At 49.9% G+C, this 21,039-nt stretch overlaps 1 protein-coding gene across 1 annotated transcript in view; it reads left to right on the top strand.

Annotated features, from left to right (window-relative positions):
- The window catches only part of LOC142777180 (periostin-like), a 78,478-nt gene extending 58,031 nt beyond the window's left edge, over positions 1 to 20,447 (top strand). Inside the window, exons 5-6 of the mRNA XM_075881493.1 lie at positions 14 to 139; positions 20,042 to 20,447. Coding sequence (XP_075737608.1) covers positions 14 to 139; positions 20,042 to 20,175 — 260 coding nt within the window. The 3' untranslated portion in view covers positions 20,176 to 20,447. The remainder of the gene's footprint in view (positions 1 to 13; positions 140 to 20,041) is intronic.
- The last annotated feature ends 592 nt before the right edge of the window (positions 20,448 to 21,039 follow it).

Genomic DNA, 21,039 nt, shown 5'->3' with positions numbered 1-21,039 from the left:
TTTTTGTTTGCAGAGTTCCTCACCTATCACATGGTGGACGGTGTGTACTACAGCCATGACCTGCGAGACGGCCAGTACCTCAAGTCATTGCACAACGGCCTCCCCATTCGAGTTGGCGTCAGTGTGGATGGCTGCAGAAGTACGTATTCTGTCAGCAGTAGTCTGCTCATTTTTTTTAGTTTTTCCAACACTCATACTGAGAATTCAAGATGGCGCCACCATGTATGCGAGCTTCATAAGGGGCACTGTGTCAGAATGGGAATAATTACACTGTATGTAGCTTTCAAGATCGTGTTGGCTGGCGTTAAGCGAGCTCAGCTTAGAGCGTGCATAAGGCTGCCAAAAATGAAGCGTCTCTGTCACAAAACCTTAATTAACGAATTTAAAACACTTATGTAAACTTTTAGCCTCAAAGTATAATCACCTGCAGCGCATTATTCAATTGACGAGCTGAAGAAGCCTACTATCACCGAGTGAACGCTTACCTCATCGCATATCCTTACTTTTTCAGGTTTTATGAAAATGCACATGCAAGCATTTTGAAGTTAAAACATTTTTTCCTAGCATTGTGAGAATAACTAGCCAAGTACTTTCTTCTGTTTTTCACAGGTAGTTTGCTTCGTACTTACGCAGGTGCCTTAAAGTGCACATAAGCCTTGTTCATGTTTTTTTTTATTTTTAACAAGAAGAAATTATGCTGTTTTACGTAAAGATTGACAGATTTCAATTTTAATTAGTGGTCGCAAAAGTGCCATTTTATTACGCTGTACTACACGGTAAGCACGAAGAGTGACAATAAGCACAAAAAGTGTGTGAACACTTCGTGCACGATGTTTCGCCTCACTCTCTGATAAATTACCGTAACGAGTAACATACGGCTGCCCCAAAAGTAAAATAGAGCACGCGAGGTGTGGCCCAGCTACGCAAACGTTTATGCCAGATCACTCCATCAGAGAAGTGCTTCCTTATGTAGACTTTCATATCGAAACGATAGCACTACCTTCTGGCACACTTGCGTCGCCCCGCCACGTTGGTCTAGTGGCTAAGGTACTCGGCTGCTGACCAGCAGGTCGTGGGTCCGGATCCCGGCTGCAGCGGCTACATTTTCGATGGAGGCGAAAATGCTGTATGCCCATTTGCTGAGATTTGGGTGCGCGTTAAAGAATCCCAGGTGGTCGAAATTTCCGGAGCCCTCCAATACGGCATCCCTCATACTTACATTGTGGTTTTGAGATTTTAAATCAAACATGTCAGTCAGTCAGTCAATCAATTGATCGATAAATCAATCAATCAAAGGCTCACTTGCGTATAAAAATGAAGAAACACTTCCCTGATAGGGCACGCTGGCATAAAGTTTTGCATAGCTTGGCTCGTGTGCTCCGTTTTACTTTTGGAGCAGGTACAGCTTTCACTCATTTAAGTCGAACGCGGAAACGTTGACCACGAAATCGAAAAGTGTCTCAAAACAAAGAAGGCGGCCAAATGAACACGTGCGTGTGCGTGATGATCAGACCTGTGCAGTTCTCTTCTTCCTGGCCTTTCCGGGAACCAGACGCTGAGGGTGGGTGCTTATTGACACGGTGGCTGATGCTCACGCGTTCGGGTTTAAAAAATGGGGGCCTGTAAGTACATGTAAGCATGTGAATTGCAGCGCGACAGATAACTTATAGATAACAAGCGGTGTTGTGGGCACAACAGCGTCAACGTCATTGCAGGAGCCCGTTCGCCGGGTCGAACGCCCGCTTTTGACAGTTTCTACAGCAGCACTTTGGCTCCGGCTGCGACGTCTGTGTGCGGCATGGGAAATAAACACTGTGGTAAATTCAAGCCCAACGTGTGTCTAACCTCATTAAGAAGCACGTACGTGTAAATAATTGATCATTTTAGTTTAGTGTACGGAAGGCTGTCTGTCCGCAACGTGCTGCGTGCTGCATACGCTACCTTTAGGGCTGCGTCCTACAGCATTAGTTTAGCGTGCGCAATATCTGAAACGTGTACTGCACCTGAGTGTCAACAGGTCTGCCTTTACTGTTGCTCCACGCCATCTCATGTATGAGCAAGAGGCTGTAATAACTGATATTCGTCAACGCAACACACAAGCCAGGCCATGAGACAAGACGATCTTCTCCGAGGACGAGGAGTGGTTTGGGGAGGTAGGCTAGATGAACTAGCAGCATGAGGGACCGAGACGGCGAAGCAATCGCTTACTGACAATTTAACAATTATTGTTTGCTACATACACTTTCTAAGATCACGAGACAAAAAAGTACCAAACTGGGGCTGTTCAACGCTAAATACAATAATGCCCCTACTGGCGGCGGCGTCTTCACGTGCCATTCTTCACGTCGTGGTAGCTGCTTTCACAGTGATGAGCACAGACGTGCATCCGAATGTACGCTAAAAGCATGACATTACTAACCTTTACTTTTTAACACTTTGAATGCTTTTCCTGGCGATCATTCAGACGTTTTCCGGTCAGACACACGCAGCTACCCCCCCCCCCCTTCAAAGGGATCACACACACGATGCCCCATACACAATCCAGAAATCCATCGCGGTGAATCACGTCACCACCGGGTCTCTGCTTTTTCGTAAATTACATTGTCCGGTCGTCCAACATCGCACTACAGTTTAGCAGTGATTCCAATCCACTGCACCTGTTCACCTATTGGCTTCAAGTTACTCATTTGATAACAGGATGGAAAGTTGGGCGAGTTGGTTTGAAGACAATCTTGGTGGCGTTTCGGCGCACACACAGTGGACGGGAAAACAGAAGGTGAGAAGGCGCTTGTTTGTCTTCTCGCCTTACGTTTTCTTATCCTCTGGGTGCACGCCAAAATGTTAGCAAGAACTGCTTATTTTTATTTCAAATGCACCGAAACTCACACGGACGTATTTCGCTGCCACGACCACTGTATAGTGCTGTCGGTCGCAGCCGCTTTGTCTGTTTTGGTCTCACCACTTCGAGGTATCGAGATGAGTCGATATTAGTTCAGCTAGAGCAATAACTTGAAGTGAATTCCCCAAGGATTCGCTGACTCGCCTTTGCGCCACGGCTCAGAAATTGAAAATCTATAAAAACTAGTGTCAGACCAAATTTTCCCTAGTGCCAAGAAAATAACACTTTTGTACCGAATATTGCTTCATACAGCTTTCATTTTTATTCGTGACGTTCCTTATGGCGTGCCTTGTGCGCCCCTCGTTGTCTTATTGCGTAACCTGTGGCACATACCCGCCCTCGGGCACATATCCGCATGTCCCCATGTTACGATTTTTGTAGCACGATGTCGTTATCACGCTTAGGTGTTAACAATGCCCTGAAAGCAGAAATGTGGTACCTACTCTCGTTCAGTCCTTGGATTGTCCGCTGGATGGCGGTACTTGTATATCATGAATATATAATGAAAAGAAGAGCGATGGCGGCACTTGAAGTGTTCACTACATAGACGGGCGGACGCATGGACGAACGATTGGGCACACGTATGAAAGGACTGACGCATAGAAGCACGGACAGATGGACGCATAAACGGAAGCACGAACAGACGCACGAACGAGCGCACGTACGGACTAATGGACGCATAGACGGAAGCACGGACGGATTGATGTACGGCTCGCTCCACTCATCATCATTTATTCCGTGGATATTTTGCGATTTTTTAGGAGCGAAGCTCCTTACGGCGTCACCCGTTCGTCTCTCGTTTTCGTTTGTAAGCACCGCTCGTTGAGTCTCCAATCCGGCCATAGATGGCGTTCCTTGTTCTTTTAAAGAATGCATATACGCTGAGAATTGCAAAATTGTGCCACACTAGAGGGCGTTTTGCAGCAAAAGATAATAATAAAAGGGGGGTTTCATGAAAACAGGATTTACGTCACGTGTAAGGAAGGAGAGAGACGATCGCACCACTGCGATCGCGTGTTTTTTGGCAGCGCCGTGTGGCAGGGGGCACTCTAGAGTACAACAAAAGTGCCGTTTTGGTGCGCGCACCAGCAGACGCTCGTCGACGGAGGATGGACAAGGCTGCCAGCGGCGTGCACGCAGACGGCGGTAGCTCGCGCTCGGAGAAGCGACCCCGCCATGCGGGCGCAGGAGGCTGAAGCTAGCCTTGAATATGCGCGGCGGCGCCGCAAAGATCCTACCGTACGAGCGCGAGTAGCCAAATTGGCGTGGCAGCGGCGTGTGGACCCAGCTTGGTCCCACTTTCCAGCATTCACCCCGTGGATATGCTGTAATTTTTTGTTTTGACAGAATTTTTCAGTTGTGAGATCGGTGGCGCAAGGGCACATGAGAGGCTGGTAAACGACTATTCTCTAAACATATAAAGGCTCCGGTAACACAATTTGCCTGAATAATAATAATAATAATAATAATAATAATAATAATAATAATAATAATAATAATATATAAATACGATTATTAATATTAGTAGTAGTAGTAGTAGTGGTAGTAGTATTGTATAGGGTTTTACGTCCTCAAACCTCGATATGATCGTGAAAGATGGCGAAGTGAAAAGCTCAGAAAATTTTGACCATCTGATGTTGTTCAACATTCACTGACATCGCAGAGTACGCGGGCCTCTAATATTTTGCCTCCATCGAAATATGACTGCTGCAGCCGGGACATATTTGGCTTGTTGCAACGTCCTAGAGGGTAACAAGTTCTGTCATGCGGGAGCAAAATGCCGGTGGTTTGACACATAGCATATGGAAGGTCATATAGCTTGTGAAATTGAGTGCTGGTAACCAACTTCAGGGTTGCATTCGTGTACATTCAGCCTTCACTTCACGGAGCAAAGCTGAATTTCAGTCTTGGTGGTATTGTGCGATGCTTTCGAAACTATATGCATATATTTATGGCATGTACGCGCTCTTCCTTCTGGTATTGAGTCCTTTTCTCGTCAGTATTTATTGTTGCTTCAACTCGACGCATAAAACGAGACTTTGAGGCTAGTGATGAATGAAACTGCTTTGAAGAAATTAAAAAAAAGACTCTATTCACTACCACTTCATGGTACCACTGAACCATTGCAACCTTTGATCGCGCTGGCTAATGGAGACCATCCAATCTTTATATCATCGAACATACAGCGAAATTTTGATATTCAAGAGTGATGAAAACTGATTAGAAAAGGTGTGTTGGTAGTGGGTGTCTCTGCCGTGGAACATCAACAGTGAAGGTGTTCGATACAGATTTAACTCAAAAAACAGTCAGAAACAAACATCACAGCATACCGACAAAGTGAATGATGACAAGTGGCTGAAGCTCCAGGGATCAATAACCCCCGTACATTGTCCACTCGAGGTGAACACGCATGTACAATATATGCGAAGTTGCTTATTAATCACAATGCACATATGATGTTGACATGTCCATATAGATACTCATATTGATATGAATATCCATACGGTATTCATATAAATACCCATATGATTATACATATGAATATGATTATCATGTCACCCCGACATACAGGGGACATGACTCGACCCTAAGGAGCTTCACCCCTAAAAACCACAGGAATTGGCCGAACCCGACTGCTTGGTACAGCAGCCTGTGTGAGCGTTAAGCGAGAACTTTGCTGGGCGAAGTTGAACATGGGTAGCACGCGAAAGATAGGCAGAAAGATAAAGAGAAAATACACATTGAAACACATAAAGTGAACGGACGCTGTGGAACGTGAAAGAGATAAATGAAGGTCATGAAGACGGAGAAAGTCTGGGCGCAAGAGGGACAGCGCATCCCTCACGCCGGGACAGGCAGATCGAAGCTCTGCACCGCATCGCGGGCCTTTTGGACAGCCCAAAGTGTGTCTGCTAGCGAAGCAGTTCCTAGCTCTTTGCCCCACTGTTCTTGGCCTAAGTGTCACTCAATGCACAACCACATAACATATGGTTCGAATGTAAACGTTCACAACACTGTTCACACACATGTTGTCCGTCGTAGTCTGGGTCGATACGCTTCATGCGACCTGGCTTCGAATATGAGTTGGCCTGCAGCCAACGTAATGCAAGTGAATGGTTGCACATTTATTTTTTGTCCGGCATAGGGAATTCTCGCCGGCCTAGATGAATGTGCTTGATGGCGTCGTTAGTAGTGAATAGTTGATGACGTTACTCAATACGCAGGGTAGTAGGGGAACCAAAGTGACGTGTTCGAGGAGTTCTCGCGCCGCTTCGTGTGCGGTCTCGTTGAGATTCCGCAGGCTGCCCCGAAAACTGTCCATGTGTGCCGGGAACCAAATATTGGAGTTATTTGTGATGTTATGTGCGCCTGACATTTACAGCGTCGTTTTCTCAACGCCACATTTTGCAATATAGAGTCGCATTATACTGTTGTAAAGCTGAAGTCTGTGAGAGCTAATGCTATCGCTGCTTTTTCGGCTATCTCCGCCTTCGTGGTTTGGTTTAAAGAGTGTGCGAGTTGCACGTTCATCCGTGTCCATGCATGTGCGCTGCATTCACGAAAGCTGTCTGGTCGGGAAGCCTTGAAGCATCTGCCGCGAAGGCACGGGCAAGTCTTCCATGATTATATTCCGGGTATACGGTTTCTTGGGAAGGTGAGCACTGTGACCCTAGCGTGGCTTCAGGTAACCGCTGAACGTTGTCCCTTAACGCTATGGTGTTCAGACAGAGCTTGACGAGAATAGTTCTTCCCGCTATGGTACTGGATAAGCTCGCGATCTGTGCTGTTGGCTGAACTTGGACCATTTTGACAAGGGGATTGTGCACTCTTAGTCGTAACAGGAGATCAGTGGGGACTTTATCGGGGAGCCGTAACGCTGTTTTTAAGCGCATCGTTTGTGTACATTAAGATTCCGCGGTTATACTTTTTTCTAGTTGAGCATCGCAGCCACGTATGTGATGTTACTGATGTAAGAAAGCGTGGCTACCCTAATGAAGTTGGCCTCACCCACTTTTCTTTGCCTATTCATTATGCACCGAAGCATTCGGGGCCCGTTCTCAGTGTTATATCAGCATTCGAAGTATTTTGTTCTTCATCCAAATTAACGGCTCCAGCTTGGTGATGCTGAAAAGCATAACCAAGCTGGAGCCGTTACTTTGCATGATCAGTCTGAGGATTCACATTTTGTCGACTATAGGTATTCGGTTGCTACCAGAGTGATGCCACAACACATAGAAGGAAGGGTCTGCGACCATATATTCTCATGTCCCGGCCATGACATAGCTATAGGATACTATGGAGTAGATAATCTGGCGACCTGGTGTTCTATACTAGCTTTTTCCACGTGGCCGCAAGATTTGCGAAGAGCCACATCAGTGCTCAATAGAACGATTAGATTTTAAATGCGAAGCACTTCTTTGCGTCCTGCAGCCACTTTTGGCATGTCTATCTACGCACCTACAACTAATAAGCAAACTCTGCTGTCTCAACTTCGACCCTCATACCCTGTCATGGATGCTTCCCAGCAGATAGATCGCAGTTCACTGACATTGAATGTATTCTTTTTACTACAGATGTCGTGCAATCTTCAGGGGTTCGTGCTCGGCCCTTTACTCTTTATTTCCTGTAAACATATACCATTGAAGATTTCATCATTCATTCGATTTACCGCTTTTTTCTTTGGTATTCCCAACTTGTTGAAAAAAAATATGTTGGAAAATAAAGATTGATTGATAGATATTGTTATGGAAAAGAACCGGCATCGTATCGACGAGGCTTTGGATGATATGTATTTAAAACTAGCAGTGATGGCGCGTTCAGATGACCAGTGATCGAGCGGAGACAACCTTTCGTCTTCCTCGTCAGGCACACATGCGCGTCGCCCTCTAGAATATCAATATGCATGCATGTAGTATAATCCCTGGTGGCACAAGCGCCATTTCGGCGCATTTAAATGTCAACGTCACTGGGAGGGTGGTAGAGCTTCAAGCGCGCAACATGTACAATATCGGTAGCCTGTGGGGCACATGAAAGTGACGGAGCGACAGGGCCTTCGGGTGGTTACACAGGAGTAACCAGCCGCAGGAATCGGTGTGGACCTGTGTAGCGAGTAAGCAGTTTTTCCGACAAGCAAACTTGACTATTCGGAGACCAGAGCAGGACCAAAGAACCGGGCGAAACGTGTACCTCAAGGTGTCGTTGATCCGATCAAGGTGTCTGTGATCCGAGAGAAGCAACGGCGTTTGTGTGATACAAACGCCGTATACAAACGCCGTTGCTTCTCTTGAGAGGTCAGAAGGCGAGTACGGGTGACTTCACGTGCGTGAGCGGCCCGAGTGATAGCGTCCATGGCATATTCACTGGTCGGTACTGCAGGGGATGGGATGACGGTGTAGAGGCAATATTGGTTCTCAGCCAAACAGCAGAAAAAATGGAAAGTAACTGGCAGTGTCTTGGGGCCAAGAATTGTAGGCAAATGTGACGTACGGCAAAGCAAGGTTCCAGTCGGTGTGGTTGGCAGAAACATACTTAGCGAGTATGTCTGTGAGAGTTTGATTTAGACGTTCCGTGAGTCCATTAGTCTGCGGATAGTATGACTTAGTCAGCTTGTGCCTCGTTTCACAGGACTGCGAGATGTCGGCTATGAACTTCAAAACAATGTGCGGCCATGCTCTGTAAGCAGCTGCCTTGAAGCTCCGTGCTTCAAAATCACGTCTTAGAGGAGGAAGTCAGTGACATCTGTGGCGAAGCTTGTCGGAAGAGCTCGTGTGATGACATAACGCGTGGCGTAGTCGGTGGCCACGGCTATCTACTTGTTGCCCGAGGAAGACAAGAGGAAAGGGCCAAGTAGGTTTACGCCGACGAGGAATAACGGTTCTAATAGGATTTCAAGGGGTGGTAGGCATCCGGCGGGAAGCATCGGTGGTTTCGTTTTCGGCGCGGACATTTCTCGTAAGCCGCAACGTATCTTCTGACATAGCGTGCAAGCCCTGGCCAAAATAAACGCTGGCGTATCCTGCCGTAAGTGCGTGATACACCCAGGTGACCGGCAGTTGGAAGGTCATGATGTTCGTGTAGAACTTACGAGCGAAGGTGCTTTGTAAAGACAAGCAGCAGAGCCGGCTCATCTGGCTCAACATTTTTGCGGTATAATGCACCATCGCGGAGCAAAAATGAGCGATGGGACTGAAGATGATTCGAGGCTTTCGACGATAGTACGCAAGGACGCATCGCGGCGCTACTCGTCGTCGATGCATGTCATTTGCCAAAGAGAAAAGACGCAATGGCCGGTGCCAGGCATAGTGCTCGAATCAGCGACCGGGTAATGGCACAGGCAATCTGCGTCCTGGTGTAGGCATCCGGACTTGTACATGACCACGTTAATATACTCTTGCAGTCGCAGAGTACAGCGCCCGAGCCAGCCAGTAGGATCCTTCTGTGACGTAAGCCAACGTAGCACATGATGATTAGTTATTACAGAGAAATTTGCGCCATATAAATATGGGTGAAAATTTGAGACTGCCCAAACAAGAGCAAGACATGCATGCTCTGTAATGGAATAGTTGCGCTCAGCAGCTGTGAGGAGGTGGCTAGCGTAGGCGATAACTCGGTCGTCTCCCCGTTGGCGTTGGGCTATAGGACGGCTCCGATCCCCTGACCACTAGCATTGGTTCGGACTTCTGTCAAAGCGGATGGGTCAAAGTCAGCCAATATAGGTGGAGTTGTCTGTAGCGTGATTAGGTGATAAAAAGCAGCAGCTTGGTCGGTACCCCACGTAAGTGTGGCGTCTTTCTTCAGATGCTCAGTGAGGAGTGCAGCGATGGTTGCAAAATCTTTCACGAACCTTCTAATATAGAAAAAAAATCCTACAAAACTCCGGACATCTTTAACTGACCGGGGTACAGAAAAACTGGTGACTGCACAAATTTTCTCCGGGTCCGGCTGCACACCAGATGCGTCGACAAGGCGACCCAACACTGTAATTTGCCGGCGTCCGAAGGGGCACTTCGACGAGTTTAATTTAAGGCCTGCAGTGCGGAATATGTCGACAATGGCGGACAAACGCTGAAAGTGGGTCTGAAATGTTGGGGAATATACAAGGACATCGTCAAGGTAACGAAAACATGTTGACCATTTGAACCCTTGTAGCTGAGAGTTTATCATGCGCTCAAACGTGGCTGGGGCGTTGCCCAAAGGGCATCACCTTGATTTGGTATAGGCCACCTGCAGTTACAAACACAGTCTTCTCTTGGTCTTTTTTGTCGGCAGGAATCTGCCAATAGCCGCAATGTAGGTTTATTGAAGAAAAGTATCGGGTGCCGCGAAGACAAATGAGAGCGTCATCAATGCAGGGCAAAGTGTAAACGTCATTTTTTGTGATTCTATTCAGATGGCGGCAAATAACGGAGAAGCACCACGTATAATCTTTTTTTAACGAGCACGACGGGAGCCGCCCAAGTACTCGAAGAGGATTCAATAATACCTTTAGCTAGCATCTTGGTTACTTCTTGTTGAACCACCTTATGTTCGGTGGCAGACAAACGGTATGGTGGCGATGAATGGGTAGAGAATCGTCTGTGTTAATGCGGTGCTTGACGAGTGAAGTCTGACCGAGTGGACGGCTGTCGATGTCGAATATTGTCACGCGGTTGTGACACACGCAGCACTTGAGAGGAAGCACACCGGAGTCAGGGCGATGTCGGGCGAACTGTTTATTGGGCGAACTTGTGCCCAGCAAAACAAGGCCAAACACAACTCACAGCAACAGCGGCGTGAACAGTCGTCAGTCGACGGAAAAGAAAAAAAAGACTGCCTAGTGGCGCACTTCGCCGGCTTGTTACACACGCGTCATATCGCGTTCTCGATTTATCTCTGGAGCTCCAGAAGTTACTAAAATGTGCGCGTCAAGCATGCAAAGTTTCAAGAATGAGCCACACGGTTCCAGAGTGGCATGCAAGATAAACGCGGCCTGCGTTGCGCTTAACAGAAAGTGATAACAATGCTCCCCGCAAACAATCACAACGAGCGCGCGTGTCACTGGAAAGTGATAGCGGCTTTCTTCGTAAACCAAAAGAACCGCACGTGTCACTACCCCCCCCCCCCCTGAAAAAGCATCGTCCCGATGCTAAAGACAGAACATAAGAGAGAGTACATGCAATAAATTACATTAACAATGCGTCACAGCTAATCAGCGCGCGTAATAAGGTTTAAGTCGCACCACGTGTACGACTTCGGGTCGTGCACGGCGTCGTTGGGATGACGTTAAGCCATCGGGCACGACCTCATAGTCCAGTTCACCACGACGTCGGACTACCTTGTAGGGTCCAAAGTAGCGTCGCAAGAGCTTCTCAGACAATCCCCGTCGTCGTATCGGCGTCCAGACCCAGACAAGGTCGCCGGGTTGGTATTCGGTGTGGCGTCGTCGAAGGTTGTAGTGGCGCCTGTCGACCGTCTGTTGGCTCTTGATACGCAGGCGGGCTAGCTGTCGAGCTTCTTCAGCGCGATCCAGGTAGCTGGCGACGTCGAGGTCTTCTTCGTCGGTGCCGACCGGTAGCATGGCGTCAAGCGTCGTTGTTGGGCTCCGTCCGTAGACGAGCTTGTATGGAGCAAACTGCGTCGTTTCCTGCACGGCCGTGTTGTACGCGAAGGTTACATACGGTAGTATGGCGTCCCACGTCTTGTGTTCGACGTCCACGTACATGGCCAGCATGTCGGCGATGGTCTTATTTAGACGCTCGGTGAGGCCATTCGTCTGTGGGTGGTACGCGGTGGTTCGGCGGTGGCTTGTCTGACTGTACCTCAAGATCGCCTTCGTTAGGTCAGCCGTAAAGGCCGTACCTCTGTCGGTGATGAGGACCTCGGGGGCTCCGTGGCGGAGGACGATGTTCTCAATGAAGAACTTGGCGACCTCGGCAGCAGTGCCCTTGGGCAAGGCCCTTGTTTCGGCATAGCGGGTGAGGTAGTCAGTCGCTACGACAATCCATTTGTTGCCAGAAGTTGACGTCGGGAACGGCCCCAGTAAGTCCATGCCGATTTGTTGGAATGGCCATCGAGGTGGTTCGATGGGTTGCAGAAGTCCGGCTGGCCTAGTTGTCGGCGTCTTGCGTCGCTGACAGTCTCTGCATGTCTTTACGTAGTGGGCGACGTCGGCAGTGAGGCGAGGCCAATAGTACTTCTCTTGTATTCGTGACAGTGTGCGGGAAACACCAAGATGTCCGGCTGTCGGGTCGTCGTGTAATGCTTCCAGAACCTCTGGACGTAACGCTGAAGGCACCACGAGGAGGTGGTCGGCGCGGAGCGGCGAGAAGTTCTTCTTCAGGAGGACGTTGTTCCACAGGAAAAACGAAGCCAGTCCTCGGCGGAATACTTTCGGCACGTCGGCGGTCTTGCCTTGCAGGTAGTCCATGAGGATCTTGAGCTCTGGGTCAGCTCGTTGGCGTTCCGCGAAGTCGTCGGTACTTATGGATCCCAGGAAAGAGTCGTCGTCCCGGTCATCCTGGGGCGGCGGATCGACAGGGGCGCGAGACAAGCAGTCGGCGTCGGAGTGCTTTCGTCCGCTCTTGTAGACGACGGTGATGTCAAATTCTTGTAGTCTGAGACTCCACCGTGCGAGGCGCTCTGATGGATCCTTCAAGTTAGCTAGCCAACACAAGGCGTGGTGGTCACTCACGACTTTGAAAGGCCTGCCGTACAGGTAGGGGCGGAACTTTGATGTAGCCCAGATGATGGCAAGGCATTTCTTTTCTGTCGTGGAATAATTGGCTTCTGCCTTCGAAAGTGACCGGCTAGCGTAACTGATGACCCTTTCAAGTCCGTCGGTCCTCTGCACGAGCACGGCGCCGAGCCCTGTGCTGCTTGCGTCCGTGTGAATTTCGGTGTCAGCTTCTTCGTCGAAGTGCGCCAGTATTGGCGGCGTTTGCAGGCGTCGCTTTAATTCTTGGAATGCCTCGACTTGCGGCGTTTACCATTTGAAGTCGACGTCGGCCTTCGTGAGGTACGTCAGTGGCTCGGCGATCCGCGAAAAGTTCTTGACGAAGCGCCTGTAATAAGCGCAGAGGCCAAGAAATCGGCGTACTGCTTTCTTGTCGGTGGGTGCAGGAAAGTCGGCGATCGCAGCTGTTTTCTGTGGATCAGGGAGCACTCCCGACTTGCTGATAACGTGGCCAAGGAACAAAAGCTCCTCGTAGGCGAAGCGGCACTTTTCTGGCTTTAGGGTAAGTCCCGAGGCTTTGATTACCCGAAGAACAGCTTCAAGGCGCCGGAGGTGCTCGTCGAAGTTGGAAGAAAATACGACTACGTCGTCCAAGTAGACGAGGCAAGTCTGCCACTTCAAGCCTGCGAGTACTGTGTCCATAACCCGTTCGAACGTCGCGGGCGCCGAGCAGAGACCAAAGGGCATGACCTTAAACTCGAACAGGCCGTCTGGTGTTATGAAGGCAGTCTTCTCTCGGTCTCTCTCGTCTACTTCGATTTGCCAGTAGCCGGTTTTGAGGTCCATCGACGAAAAATACTTGGCGTTGTAGAGTCTGTCCAGAGCATCGTCTATCCGTGGAAGGGGATACACGTCTTTCTTCGTGATCTTGTTCAGGCGACGATAATCGACGCAAAAACGTAGGTTTCCGTCCTTCTTTTTCACTAACACCACGGGTGATGCCCACGGGCTCGTAGACGGCTGAATGATGTCGTCACGCAGCATTTCGTCGACTTGTTGCTTGATGGCCTCGCGTTCCCGTGCAGAAACTCGGTAGGGGCTCTGACGGAGCGGACGGGCATATTCGTCGGTTGTGATGCGATGTTTCGCGAGAGGGGTCTGACGAAGCCTCGATGACGACGAGAAGCAGTCCTTGTATTGGTGGAGTGAGGCTTTGAGCTCCTTTTGTTGCTGCCTGGAAAGGCCTTGACTGACGTCGAAGGCGGGCGCGGACACTGCTGTCGACGTTGCGGCTCCCTGAGAATCGGTGAGGGCGAAGGCATTGCTCGCTTCCACAAATTCACTTAGATGTGCTACTGTCGTGCCCCTATTCAAGTGCCTATATTCGTTGCTGAAGTTCGTCACCATTACCTTGGCCTCGCCGTTATGAAGCTTGGCTATGCCTCTTGCGACGCACATCTGACGGTCTAGGAGCAGGTGCTGGTCGCCTTCGATGACACCTTGTAAGTTGGTAGACGCTTTGGTGCCGACGGAAATGATGACGCTCGACAGTGGCGGGATGGTTACCTGCTCTTCTGTCACATTCAAGGCATTGTGAGCGACGTTGCAGTCTGACGCCGTTGCATTATCCGTGGACAGCGTGATTGACCTGGATCTTAGGTCGATGACTGCGCCTTGCTGGTCCAGGAAATCCATGCCTAAAATGACGTCTCGCGAGCATTGCTGCAGGACCACAAAACTCACAGAATACGTCTGGCTGTGAATCGTGACTCTTGCCGTGCAGGTTCCAGTCGGTGTTATAAGGTGGCCCCCTGCTGTTCGGATATCCGGTCCTTCCCATGCAGTCTTTACCTTCTTGAGCTTAGCGGCGAAGAGACCACTGATGACAGAGTAGTCGGCGCCGGTATCGACTAGGGCGGTGACGCTGTGGCCGTCGATGATCACGTCGAGGTCGGTGGTTCGTCGTCTGGCGTTCCGGTTAGGTCGGGGCGTCGGATCACGGCTGCGTCGGCTTGGTCCGGCGCTGCTATGTCGCGTCGGCGGCGAGGCTTTGTCGTGAAGACTCTGCTCAGGCGGCGTACTGCGACTACGTCGGGAAAGTTCGTGCGTCGTGGTCGTCGTCATCGGCAGCGGCGGCGGCGGTGTAGGAGGATCTTCGGCATTGCGTCGTGCAGCAACCGTACCTCCATCGGTTGCTGCCTTTAGTTTCCCGGGTAGGGGCTTGGGGATCGGCCCCGGTTAGGGCCGGTGTACTGGCGGCGATCCGGAGAGGCGTAGCGGCCAGGCGAAGGTGAATGGGATGGTCGTCGTCGTTACCACTGCGATCCGGCGATGTAGTCGGCGATGTCGCGAGGTCGCTCACCTGGGCGCGGACGCGGCGCGTTCACGTCGAAGCCACGCAGTCCCATCTCACGGTACTGGCAGTAGCGGTAGGTGTGCCCGGCTTCGCCGCAGTGGTAGCAGTGTGGGCGGTGGTTCGGGGTGCGCCAAACGTCAGTTTTCCTCGGCGAGCGCTGGATTACTGGCGAGCGGGAAGGCGTCGGGGGTGGCGGCGTTGGTTGGCGACGAAACTGCGGAGACGTTGGGTCCTGGCGTTGGCGAGGAGCGGCGACAGGTGCAGTAGCGGCGTAGGTCATCGCCTCCGGTTGGGGCTGTGGCCGTTCAGGAACGCTCAGTGAGCGCTGTAGTTCCTCGCGGACTACGTCTTCGAGAGAGGCGACTTGGGGCTGAGACGATGGCAACATGCGGCGCAGTTCTTCACGAACAATAGCGCGTATGGTCTCGCGCAGGTCGTCGGGGCAGAGTCCTCGGACTTCTGTGACGTCTGGCGACATGCGCCGATCGTATTGGCGGGTCCGCATTTCAAGAGTCTTCTCGATGGTGGTAGCCTCGGAGAGGAACTCTTGTACCGTCTTTGGCGGGTTTCTAATCAGTCCGGCGAAGAGCTCCTGCTTCACTCCTCGCATAAGCAGGCGAACCTTTTTGTCCTCAGGCATGTCGTCGTCGGCGTGGCGGAAAAGTCGCGTCATCTCCTCCGTGAAGATCGTTACGTTTTCGTTGGGGAGCTGCACCCGAGTTTCAAGCAGTGATGCGGCTCTTTCCTTCCGCATGACGCTTGCAAAGGTGCGCAGGAAAGCAACGCGGAAGTTGTCCCAGGTTCGAAGCGTTGACTCGCGGTTCTTGAACCAAGTCCCTGCGGTGTCTTTCAGGTAAAAATACACATGACGCAGCTTGTCATCCGGGTCCCACTTATTGAGGGCTGCGACGCGGTCGTAAATGTCAAGCCAGCTTTCCGGGTCTTCGTACGTCGATCCGCGGAAGGTAGGCGGCTCTCTGGGCTGGTTGACGACCACGGTTGCTGAAGACCTTGCTTCCGTCATCGTGGATGCCGGCTTCGTAGCAGCCTTTGTTTTCTTGTCCTTGTCGGGAAGCGGCAGGTATTCGGGCGGTAGTCCTTGTTGTCTTCGGCTAACTCGAACGACCGGGTCAGCGTCGTCCTCTTGGCGGCTTGGGCTTGGCTCACGGCTGGACGGGGGCGTATGGTACATGGACCGAGAAGCACCTCCACCAGATGTCACGCGGTTGTGACACACGCAGCACTTGAGAGGAAGCACACCGGAGTCAGGGCGATGTCGGGCGAACTGTTTATTGGGCGAACTTGTGCCTAGCAAAACAAGGCCAAACACAACTCACAGCAACAGCGGCGTGAACAGTCGTCGGTCGACGGAAAAGAAAAAAAAGACTGCCTAGTGGCGCACTGCGCCGGCTTGTTATACACGCGTCATATCGCGTTCTCGATTTATCTCTGGAGCTCCAGAAGTTACTAAAATGTGCGCGTCAAGCATGCAAAGTTTCAAGAATGATCCACACGGTTCCAGAGTGGCATGCAAGATAAACTCGGCCTGCGTTGCGCTTAACAGAAAGTGATAACAATGCTCCCCGCAAACAATCACAACGAGCGCGCGTGTCACTGGAAAGTGATAGCGGCTTTCTTCGTAAACCAAAAGAACCGCACGTGTCAATATGTAGCGGTATGAAGCCAGAAGGCAACATAGCGCGACTGATTTCTCAGGTTTGAGGTCCGGGGCGATCGTTGAGCGTAAGGTCGCATCGAGGCACGTGGCATCCTTCGGGTTACATGAGTGATTGGGACGTACGTCTGCCGCTAAATTAGTGACGTGGTCGTCAATTAAGGGTCTTAGTGTGGCAACCGAAATTCCTTGAGTTAGCACTTGCTTTATGAAACTAAAATTTATAACAGGTAAATATGTTCGGTTAGAGGCCATGGTAACGACGGAGTGTGGGGCAGTAATGGTACGCGCCAGGAGAACATCAAGAATCGGCGTCGCAATCACCGTCAAGCACTGGAGAGGGGGTTGCCGATTCAACGAATGCGAGAACTTTGGGTGGCATCCGGAAGAAGTCAGTGGTGGAGAGGCTGTTCGGGAGTTGAGGGCTGTGAATCCGGAAGAAGAGGAAGTTCTAGGCAGAGAGTACCGGTGGCCCACTCGATCAGGACAGAATGCGTCGATAAGAAGTCCATGCCGAAGATCCGGTGGTCAAGGAAATTTTCGAGTACCGTAAATAAAACGGGGACATGGAAGCCGGCAATGCTAACACGATCGGTACACATTCAAGTGATGGTCATAGTTCCACAATCAGTGACACGGAGGGCTTTAGTTGGTGCAGGAGAAGGAGGAGGAATAAACTTTATTATAAGAAACCAGCAGGTTTAGGTGGCCGGGCCTAAGCCTCCCATGAGGGGACGTCAAGGGCTTGCCTCGACGCTGCCTCACGGGCGTGCTGGCTCGCCCTTAGTCGCTGCAGGCGTGATGACTTTTTTGAGTAGGCGACAAAAATTAGCACTCTTTATGGACACTTCAGCTCCGGTATTAACTAACGCCGTCAAAAAAAAACCATCCACATACACCTCAATCAAGTTCGTATCAGTAGGAAGCGTCAATGGAGGATTCGTATCAGTCGCAATCGATGCAGCACTTCCTCCCGGAGCTGCATGATCTAGTTTTCCGTCGGATGGGATCCATAGTTGACCGGTGATAGATAGCGGTGGGGTTGGGCCGATTGGGAACGGCAGCGAGGAGGTGACGGTGAACGAGCGGTGGAGCGGCTGTTAGGGACGTCGGAAGAAGGGTACACACGATTAGGAGAATACCGACGGGAGTCCTCGTATGGAAGAGAAAAGGAAAATAACCTCCAGTTTGAGGGCGTTCATGTGCTGCGGCAGTAGCGGGAGACATGGCCAACTTGGTGGCAGCGGAAGCGCATCGGTTTGTCGTCTGCAGTCACTAATTTATGTCGGATTGCGGGATCGCAGAAGAAAATGTGACTCATGGCGTGGTCACGGATGCATGCACTGCCTATAATAAATGCCACATGAGTGCTGTGAGCCCCAATTAAGAACCGAGAAGGAACAAATCTAATAGAAGCATATTATCGTACGTGTATCGCATATCGGCGTGAAAGCACTTGGGCACACGAGTGACGCAAGCAGCCCTACCCTTTTTGTGGCGTACATCCCATCAAGACCGCTCCGTGCACCAAAGCGGAGTGACAGCTTTCATTGAGGAGCGAGCGTTGGAACTGCTATAAAGGATGCGTTGGCCGAAGTATAAAAATCTCAGGAAAAAGCATATAAAAACACATGAAAAAGTTGATTTAACGAAGACAGTGCACTCGAAGTCCGATAAGGAATGAACAATTTTGTTAAGTTTGCGGGATTCAGTACTTGTAGATTTTTCTTGGAGTTATCTTGTTACCAGACACTTAAGCAGATAATTATGGCGTCAATAATTTTGGGACACATAAGTGACTTATTCATGCAACTGACAGTACCAAGGGGTGCAACAGACGCTGAAGCCCGTTGCACTCCTCTTGCAAAGGCAAGGCACGGAAACATCGAGTCGCAGAAGTTTCAGAGACAGCAAGCGCAACTGGCCGGCACCACGCACGGATACTATACCACCTTACCCAAAACATCTAGGCCATAACTTTTTTGCAAAGTTGAAATTGATTTCAACGCAGCGCCAGATGGCGTATTTAGGAAAGGAGTATATTCTGGTTTTCCCTCTTTCACCCTCTCTTCTGTCGTAGTCAGTCACAACGGACGAAACAAAACCCTCGAATGGGCGCCTAATAGCCGTTTCACGTGGGATCAATGTCAACGCCCGTGTAAACACCAGAACACAGCCGACTCAAAGGAATACTTGCTTGCAGGCTAAATGGTTCATACTGAACCCTGGAGGTGCTGCCCAAGCGTAAGGCAAGTGAAGGAGGACAGCTAGGATAGAGCACAGATTACGTAATGCTTATTTGCTGAAATTGAGAGGCCAATATGTCGTCATCAATACCTCAAGTGTCATCTGTGCGCGCGCAAAGCCAAACGGTCTCTCACGGGTCCCTAAATAAAAATAAAAGATACACCACACTACAAAAAACGCAACAATCTTTTTCCACACTATTGCAAGGTGCGCAAGCTACACAACGGAAGCAATAGCGTTTTTATAGCTACGTGGAACTGAGCCACGGTTTGTTGGTCCTTCATGGTGATTCCATTAGGTATAAATTGACTATTACACTTTCCTTTTGCCTTAGAAAGCTTCGGCCACTTCTTTAGTAAACTTGACACTTCGTACACGTGAATTGTTATTAGAATAACCAAAAAAGTCACAGCTTTTCAACAAAGGCGAAACAATGAATGCAATAGCAACAAAATGGAAGGTCACGCGCAGAATGGTAAGCAGATCGTAACGTGCCGCGCGTTTCTCACGAACAAATGACGAACGAACCGTACTCATAGGTAGAAATGCAGCTAAATAAACTTCTCAGTTGTTGCTTCGCTGTGTCTGAAAAGCGCGCGCTTTTCGCAAAGGCAGACTGCAATGATTGCAATGACCCTTGTGCGCCCGGTAAGTACAACAGGATGGTTCCAGGTAAAGCCCAAGGCCAGCCAAGACGTACGATCATCCCCCTTTTCCACACCACAAGATAAGGGAGTGCGAGGGAGCGTCGCTTCCCTCCTCTAAGCTAGGAAAAGTACGCGTGGGAGATAAGAGCACGCACCACTGCACGATGTGGTGACGAGCGCTCATCGATTTATTTTGATGGTAATGCGGAAAACACCATAGTTACCTTCAAGATGCCCGTGAGCAGCGGTAAGCGGTAGGTATAAATAGCTTGCCGTTTGAATGGTAAAGGACGCGCTCCTCGGTGGCTCAGTGGTTATTGCCTCGCGCTCGCAATTGAGAGGATCCAAGTTCGATTTCATGCACGGAAGTCTTTTTCTGGGTTCTCTTTCTTTCTTGCATTTTCATATATATAGAAACGTATGCAAAACGGTGAGTACGCAAACGTCGACACGAAGCTGGCGCAAAATACCGCCGAGAGTGTCCATATAATTGCTATCGCAATATTATGATAATTAGGTGCATTGATATTGTTGGCTAATGAAAGTGTTGCACTTTCTCTCTTAGGGAGGCTGTACGAGGCAAACAACTCTCCGCTGTATCGCGCCGACATTCCAGCTTCTAATGGCGTGATCCACGTTGTTGACTGGGTCCTGCTGCCAGGAGATCACAAGTGGTGCACCGGCGTCCTTCTGGCCTAGCCATGTCCAGGAAGCTCGCATCACGGCCACATTCAACCACCGAGTTTGCACTCTACATGCAGACGAAACAAACCAATGGCCGATATTTCAATGCGCATCGGACGACAGTTTTACCTCAGTCGAACTCGCTGGTACGATTCGACTCTCAGTTTGCGCCATTATGCTTCAGTATACGCACAAACACGCTTCTACTTCGTGTCATTTCTAAGCCAGTGCAAAATTTCATCATCAGGTTTGACGGTGTTGACCACGTCTTTATTTATGTGCACTGAATACAGGTCTCACTTATGCAATAAATATCGTTTTCATGATATGCGTTCTTCTTACTATCGCAGTGGAGCACCCACGTGCTCAGACGTCGCATAGCATAAGCCCTGAACGAGGGGCCTCGAAAAAATTATTCGTTGATCTTGTTCGAGATGATGATGTGGTTGTAGATGATGAGCTGACTTAATCAGCGCACTATTTAGCTCAAATGTATGGCTTACACAATGTTTGATGACTGATATGTGGGGTTTAACGTCCCAAAACCACCATATGATTGTGAGAGTTACCATAGTGGAGGGCTCCGGAAATTTCCACCACCTGGGGTTCTTGAACGTGCACCGAAATGTGAGCACACGGGCCTACAACAGCTTACACAATCTCGTGTACTGCGACACGTATTACAGTATTCATATGTCCGCACACGTTACAGGAAATCATAGCGGTGTAGACGAGGTAGTAAAGGGGGGGGGGTACCCTCGTAGTTACTTGATTCAGATATGGTGCATACTTTTACGCAGTAACAAACAGGGCGTGCAAGCAGAGCTGATGGAGTCCACAAGACACTAGACACGCCTAGCTAGCCAAAACAATGATCCG

This window comes from Rhipicephalus microplus, chromosome X (assembly GCF_043290135.1).
Source record: "Rhipicephalus microplus isolate Deutch F79 chromosome X, USDA_Rmic, whole genome shotgun sequence".
Lineage (NCBI taxonomy): Eukaryota > Metazoa > Arthropoda > Arachnida > Ixodida > Ixodidae > Rhipicephalus > Rhipicephalus microplus.
The sequence above is the reverse complement of the archived record's forward strand: the minus strand, read 5'-3'. Positions and strand labels throughout refer to the sequence as shown.